Consider the following 7384-nt stretch of genomic DNA (forward strand, 5'->3'; position numbering starts at 1 on the left):
ACCTGGTAAGCAATTTTTGCCATCAGTGTGCCAGTTTCATAGGCATGTACACCCAGTGAACAGAAAATTAATAGAAAATAAAGGTCTGGACAAAATCATTGACAAAGGAAAAAAGTGCTTTTCTGAGCATTGATCTAAAACATGTGAAGAAGCCACTGTCAAGGTGGTATAATCCAGTTTAAAAAAAAGCCTCCAGTTTTTGAATGATATATAGTAATATGTCTGTTAATACTGATATTAGTAAGAAAAAAAGTGGTACAATGAACTAAAAGGCCAGATTCTATAATTTTATTATACATATGAAACAGATAATATTACTAATAGGTATCAGTCAGTTATTAGGCAGCTGCTGAGTTTAACTGGTGACAGGGAAGAAATGGAAGTGAGCCAATGTACTGTATTAAGGTTCAAACTGGCATACAAAAATATACATCAATCCTCAGGCAACAGCAGAAGTCAAATTATAGGACTTGTTTTGAAACAAATAAACCTGGCTTAGCAAACAGACATTATTATTTTGAAGTAGTGTCTGTGGCTAAATTTCTCTCTCCAAATAAAGAAGTCTGTCTATGAAAGCATCTCTGAGATTTAACTCCATACTGCTTTTCATTCCATGAAGAGGTAAACTCATCAGTGCAAGCACTCTCATGAATTCAAGAAACTCACAGTTAAAGGTTGCAGTAAGCTTACTAGCTACAAAACATCTTTGAAACATCTATTCATTATAGTTTTAATTATAAGAGATCCCAATATTTTACTAAAGCTCCAGATATAATTACGATGCATTATATACAGAGTACAGAAATATTTTCTATAGGAAAAAATAAATAGAAAAAGTATGTAAACATCCCAAGTGAAATTCTGCTGCCATTGAAGTCAGTTACAAAACTGCCACAGATATTAGCACAGACAATATCTCACCCTCTTTTTAAAGCATATAGCAGTGCATGTAACTTGGTTCAAAACAGTTTAAAGTGCATACAATATTGTGAAGAAAAACACAAGCTTTTGAATGTTTTACATATTTCATTCATATCTATTACGTCTCCTCAGTCCTATCTCTTCTGGTTCAAGGACATCTTTGTTTATCATTTCTTGGTCTTCCACCACATCTGGCTCAAACACCTGATTTACATCACATTCTTCATATAATTGATCCTCTCCTATTTTGTAATCATTATCAACATCCTCAAGCAAATCTTCATTACTGTCATCTTCTTGGTCATCTATTTCTTTCTCTGGAGAATGTTCAGCAAATGACTGAATGAGATCTTCAAGTTTCTCATTACAAATGTGGCTGACATCTTACAATTTACCAAAAAAAAAAAAAAAAAAGTTTAGTGTAACAGTTCCAATTTTCAGAGTCAGTTTAAAATTACTCATTTGTTTTCTCTCTTTTAAAGAACCTTAAGTACAGCAAAAATTTCCCAGTGAACCACTCTTAACATTTTAAGTTCCTCTTGGACAAATATGTACCTCTTGGAAGGCTCCAGCTGAAACTAATATACATTTTGCTGTTGAATATAATAATGCAAGCATTACCCAAAGCCTAACAGTTTACTGTCTGGGAACCCTCAGTCTAAAGTTAGTTTAAAGTTAGTCTGCTCTAACAAAGTACAACGTGACTACGTAGTCTATCCTACTTCAATGTATTTTAGCATTTATTCTCAAAGAATGATGATGCATCACAAATTTGTAATTAGATACAGTGCAGGCAAGAAGAATGGTACTCCTCCAGATTAAAATTAATTCCCAACATATTTCACCAAAGATGCAGGAACTGAAAATTATTATAGTAAGATCTGTTTAATCTTTTAAAACACAAACTACTACAATATCTATCCTGCTGGAAATTAAAGTACCTTTCATCTTGTTTTCTGATTTATCCAACCCACTTTCTTTCATCAGTCGTCTAATTGATTGGAGCTGTGTCATTATTTCATCTTTCTGCTCGCAAGCTAAAGCATTGACACTGGAAAAAAGATAGATGTCAACAGCTGAAAGACTACTTCGGAAGTGAGTGCTTGATAACATTTCACTGAAAATGCATAAGATCAGAATATATCTTTCAGTGGATAAATACCACAGTCAAATTAGTGACACATTTAGGTCAAGCTTTTCTTTGAAACTGTACTCTTGGGAAGCGGGAAGTCCAGCACATACAGCTACTGGCTAATTTAGTCACTGAATTCTAAGACTGGAGTTCAAATGGCCAAAGCTGAGCAGTGACTACTGAAAGAAACAACTAACAATCCAAAATATTTTATTTTCAGGACAACATTGCCTAATGTAGAACTTTAAAGTTTAGAAGTTCTTTTCATTTATTTCAGGCTTTGTCTACTCTCTCCCCTCTCCATCACTACTAGAAATTTGTAAAGCAGCCAAATTGGTCAGTGGATTTACTATTTAACAGTTTTAACATGTTAAATTCAGGAGTACACTAAAAGAACAATTATGAAATTCTGCATGTTTTAAGCTGGATTTCATGAAAGATGTCAGTCTACACAACATGTGCAGCAGGGATACTTGTATTTCTGGAAAATGGGTAAGGCCCTAGCTCCTTGAGGAAAGCACATCTCTATGAGTACAAGAAGGTTATATTACTTATTCCCTTATTTTGCAGTATGACAGAAAGTTAAATTTCCCTGAAACACACACCTTCACTTAGTAAGTTCCTTTCAAAACAAAAATAAGCAGCTATACCTTGGTAGCTATTTTTGTCTTCTTCTAATGGTATCAAAAGAGAAAAACTCAGTCTGCTACCAAAAAATTAATTTCCGTAAAAGCTTTTGAATGCTACGAAGCTTAAGTTTTTTTTTTTTTTAATATTACTCTCCTCAGTCCACATTAGTTTTCAACTGAGTACACAAACTGGTTGAACCATGGTAACTTGATCATAAGTCTGAGCTTTTTGCATTTACGTTTGGTGAACAAGAGGCAGCAGGTGTTTGTGGAGATGGCGGCAAATGCCAGAACTGGTATTATCTACAAAAGGCTAAATAACCATTGAGTAATTAAAAAAGGTTCCTAAACACTGTTCCCTATCTATGTATAAGGAACTCTAAGAACTCTACTTTTTTAATTCTTTGGAGAATCTCAATTGACAAAAAAATGATGCTAACTGAACTATTTCAGAATCACTCACCAGTTTGACAGTGGATCCAACTGAGTCAATAAAGAGTTTAACATTTTCTCTGTCTGTGCTAGGTGCTGCTCCAGTTCTAAAAGCTGATGTTCTAAAACAAACAAACTCTACGTAAGAAATGCACTACCGAAAGGACATTAAGTTATTTTTTTAGCTGGGCATATGTAAAAACAGGAATATAGTAGTTTTTTCTCTCTAAAGTTCTAGAACACGAAAAGGGAGCAGTGGGGTAAGAACATAACAGAACCTTTATTACATGTGACCAAAAGTCCATCTCATCCAATAACCTGTCTTCAATAATGTCCAAATAGAGAATACCTTGGCAAAAACTGAGCAAGCATACAGGAACTCTTTCCTCTCCCAGCCTCCAAAATTATGCAGTTCCAGGACTTCCTGAGCCAGAGGTAGTGTCTTTATACTTACTACACTGCCATGAATTTGTCCAGTCACACTTGCAACTATATTAAACTCTTATGACAGTACCAGAAAAGGCAAAGGCACTAGAGTTGGGAAGAGTATGCCTCCTCCTAAATTACAAATCAGTTTTGAGGAAGGAAGAATACAAAACCCAAAGATGGTGAGTAGGCAGTCTAACAAATCACTGCTGAAACTGATTATGCATATAGTGTACAGGGACAACAGTAGAGGCTTCTAGTTGTTTAGTAATATAAAAATGTGTCTAGATAAGGAAGGGGGGGGAAAAAAAAAAAAAGTAGGACAACAGTGGAACTTGGATATGCCATAAATTTTTCTCCAGGTAAAGCCCTGATTCTTTGTATATGGGGACTAGACAGAATCAGACATTCAAGAGAGTACTCTGTACCAAGAAGAAAAAGAGAGTATCACTTGTTTCTTCTGCCTCTTCTATAAAGGTCTTATGTTTTTGACAGGTCTATTATTTGGCCCAGAAATACAACAGCCTATATAACTGTTTATCCATACTGTTCCACCATTAATACAGTCCAATTCAACAGCAGATTGTTATATTCTATTTAAACACTCTATTCTATTGAAGAACAACAAACAGGTCTTGAGTGACAAAAAACATTACATATCAACAGGCAGAGAGCCATAATGTATTACTATAGAATATTGTTTTGAAGAATACATCTGGGGTTTTCAACCAAATCTCTATCTAGTACCTGAAGTTTATAGAATAACATACTTTTAAAATATTTTTTGTAGGTTACTAGTGACGTTTAAATAATTTAAGATTGTTCTTGTTGAGCTAGATTGCTTACATTCATCAAAAGTGCTGATTTCTAACTAAAACAAAGGTGCATATTTTCACTGATGCATTCTGAATGGGTATCTTACCTGTTTCTTTTGCCTTGTCTTCTGTATTTTTTTCCTTCTTGGAGAGACTTTCTTCCTGAGACTTCATCTTTAATAAATACCATTGTGTTACAAGAGTGCATAATATTTTTTTTTCATACATGAAATAATATTTAGAAATTTTATTGAAAGCAAATAGTGACCATAATCATTTGTGCTCCATTAATGTGACCTTTGTATCTGCCTTGCGTTTTTCCTATCTTAAAATACTCTCATAATTTAAACAATGACAACACGACTGTTCTGAATTTCTATGACCTAAATTTCTACGATATCTATGACTTAAAACTTTTCATATTGCTTACCTTAAGAAATTTGTATGCTGCAAACACTCCCACACCAAGAGCATACAATGGCATCAGGGTAAGGGCTAAGTCTCTACCATTTCCTCTTGTTCTTTCACTCTTTAGCTCTTTTTCCATTGCATTTCTCATCTGCTGAATACTCTGGTAAGTTTTACCTTCAGAATTTCCTGGATTCAGGTGAGCTTGATGAATTGTCTGAGGACTACCTTAAAGATTAAATTGTTTGAGAGGAAAAAGACAAGGTAAGAAAGGAAATTAAAGGTACGATTAGTTTCGCAAGTAGAACTAAGTCCTTTTCTTTTATTATGGCCCTCTTTGTTCATCACTCCTCTAAATGGCGTGGTCAGCCCTGAATTCAAATTAAAGTTACAACAGACCACTCTTCCATAAGTAGAATACAAAGTTAAATCTAGATAGTAAAGACTTTCAAACTAAGCTTCTGTGTTTCTTCAAGATACAAGTTTTATATTTCTTCGTTAGCAAAATTAGCAAATTCAGGGCAAACTACAGAAAGGTTAGACACAACAAGAAACACTCTGATCTTGAAATTAAAATATACTCAGAGAAACTATTGATAATGTTGCAAACAGTTACAGATTAATATTTTTCTATGCAACAAAGAAAGGAGTTAAGTAGAAACTGAATTGTCCACTCCAAAGGAAAAAAAGTTTTGCTGAAATATGTATGCGGTGTTACTGCTCTGGTTATTTTAAAAACAAAATCAGTACTATGTGAACACTACCACAGGCTTAGAAGTGCTGTACCTCTGCAATTCAAGTAGTTAGCTGGAAGTAGTTAGCTCTAGTTCTTCACTAGAGAGTAGTCTAGAGATGCAACCTGCAAGCCTTAAAATTGTTCTTAAAGATTATATTTTTGCATGTAATTTGCCTGCCAGAACAGGCACCAGATGAAGGAACAGCTAGTTTCATGGCTTGAATTATGTTATTTTTTATAGTTAAATCTATGGTCCATAGGACATGCACATAAGAAACTACTACAGCTAAAGAACGCAGAAGGCTCCAGAAACAAGCAGCAGATCATTAGGAGGCTGAGGAGGCCTCCTGAAAGTTTTATACTGATGTCTCAACTGGTTGCCTGGACTTATGAACTAAATGTTTAAAGGGACTTGAAAGTCATCTTAATTTTTCAGAACCAAACATGCGTAAAACAAGACTCACATTCTATAAAAATTCCCAAACAGAAGACGTTTATGCAAAAAAACCTTATTGTCAATTAACACGAAAGTATTAATTAAGCATAAGTAAAATTAGACTCAATTTTAAGCTGGAACAGGAGAATCTCGATAGATGAGAACAGCAGATGTGCCTGAAATTTATTTTATACAGCGCTGGACCAAAACATTAATAGAACTGCAAGCATATTAAGTATCATTTTTTTAAAGGTTTGGTTTGAGAAGAATTTGATCTACGGCCTGTAACAAATAGTAATCACTATGTAAATTGAAAGAAATCTGGCAATACAGCCAGGCTAGAGCCTATGAAACACACCGCGTTTGAGACCTGCTAGGAAGAACATGCCAGCTGCTCAAGACTCGCCTCTCCTGCCTCTGGAAGGTACTGCCAAGGAAGAGCACAGCTACACGCTTTGGAGGGTTTCAGCAGCACTGCTCGATTTACAGTGCCTCTGAAGGCCTTATCAGCCAGTCAGAGTTGCCTCAAAGAAATAACCTGTTTGTTATTTGCCAAAATTAAAATGGACCTTTGGACCTCGAGAGTCAGGAGTCAAGTCCTTAGCTAATGTACGCTGACACAGCTTCATATACATTTATACTTCTTAAGTTTTAATAAACCGTAAGCTGTTTAAACCAAACAACGATATCTCTTCTAGAAAAGCGTCTTTAACTCTAATACAGTTTCTGACAAATTTTGTAAAGTTCTCTGCTAGTATTTACTAACAGTAATACTTGATTTCCCTATTAAAGTTCCAACATACCCAATTCTCTTCCTCCCCTCTACACCTCAGAATCATTAATCTGCCAGAATAATAAATAATGCCAATGCAGGCAATACCACCTACTCGTTCATTAAACACACCTGGGAAGATACGAGCTTCTGATAGCAAGGACTTACCTCAATTTAGGGAGCAACTTTCTTAACACAATAAAGCAAGCAACCAACACAGTAATAAACTAGAAAAACAAGCAGAATACGAAAGAGAGAGGGGTTTACGGTGAAGAAGTTAAAGCACCCACGCTAGCCCGAAGCTGGTTCACAACGCCTCCCCTGCTCACAAGGCCGCATAAAATGCCTGGATCCCGCTCAGGGCTAGGGCGATCCGTAACACAGCCCTCCCCATTTGCACCGGGCTCCTCCCGAGCACCAGCGACGGCGTTAACCAGCTGCGGCGAGGAGACCGGCCCGCAGCGCGGCGCCGCCGCCGCGGCTCGTACCTCCGCGGTGCGGGCGGGCATCGGCCCGGCCGCCGCGCACAGCCCTGCCGGCCCGGCCGCCGCCTCCCCCAAGCATCCTGGGCACCACCACGAGCACGCAGAGCACCAGCACCGCCGACACCAGCACCTGCTGCGCCACCGACAGCGCCATGGCCGCCGCCCCGGCCCCGCCGCCGCCGCCTTCCGCAC

The 7384-nt window shown here is 37.1% G+C and overlaps 1 protein-coding gene across 2 annotated transcripts; it reads right to left on the minus strand.

Moving 5' to 3' along the window:
* Positions 1 to 266: 266 nt before the first annotated feature.
* CCDC107 (coiled-coil domain containing 107) lies at positions 267 to 7378 on the minus strand. 2 transcript variants are annotated; one of them, XM_026074294.1, is made up of 7 exons: positions 7323 to 7375; positions 6876 to 6934; positions 4786 to 4987; positions 4463 to 4529; positions 3146 to 3236; positions 1863 to 1972; positions 267 to 1304 (listed from the first exon to the last, which is right to left on the minus strand). In XM_026074294.1, exons 1-7 carry the CDS (start codon positions 7344 to 7346, stop codon positions 1027 to 1029), a joined length of 831 nt encoding a protein of 276 aa, XP_025930079.1. In that variant the 5' UTR covers positions 7347 to 7375; the 3' UTR covers positions 267 to 1026. The 2 variants fall into 2 exon arrangements, with proteins under 2 accessions (XP_025930079.1, XP_025930078.1); XM_026074293.1 differs by lacking the exon at positions 6876 to 6934 and having other exon boundaries at positions 4786 to 4991; positions 7196 to 7378.
* Positions 7379 to 7384: the final 6 nt, after the last annotated feature.

Source organism: Apteryx rowi, unplaced genomic scaffold (assembly GCF_003343035.1).
Source record: "Apteryx rowi isolate R43461 unplaced genomic scaffold, aptRow1 scaffold_385, whole genome shotgun sequence".
NCBI lineage: Eukaryota > Metazoa > Chordata > Aves > Apterygiformes > Apterygidae > Apteryx > Apteryx rowi.

What these genes read in the sequence shown, in the direction of transcription:
- CCDC107 (XM_026074293.1), bottom strand. Translation starts at nt 7,346, where the DNA reads ATGGCGCTGTCGGTGGCGCAGCAGGTGCTGGTGTCGGCGGTGCTGGTG. An exon ending in CAGCATACAAATTTCTTAAG is followed by an intron (nt 4,530 to 4,785) that starts GTAAGCAATATG and finishes TATTTATTAAAG; the next exon opens with ATGAAGTCTCAGGAAGAAAG. An exon ending in AGACAAGGCAAAAGAAACAG is followed by an intron (nt 3,237 to 4,462) that starts GTAAGATACCCA and finishes TGTTTGTTTTAG; the next exon opens with AACATCAGCTTTTAGAACTG.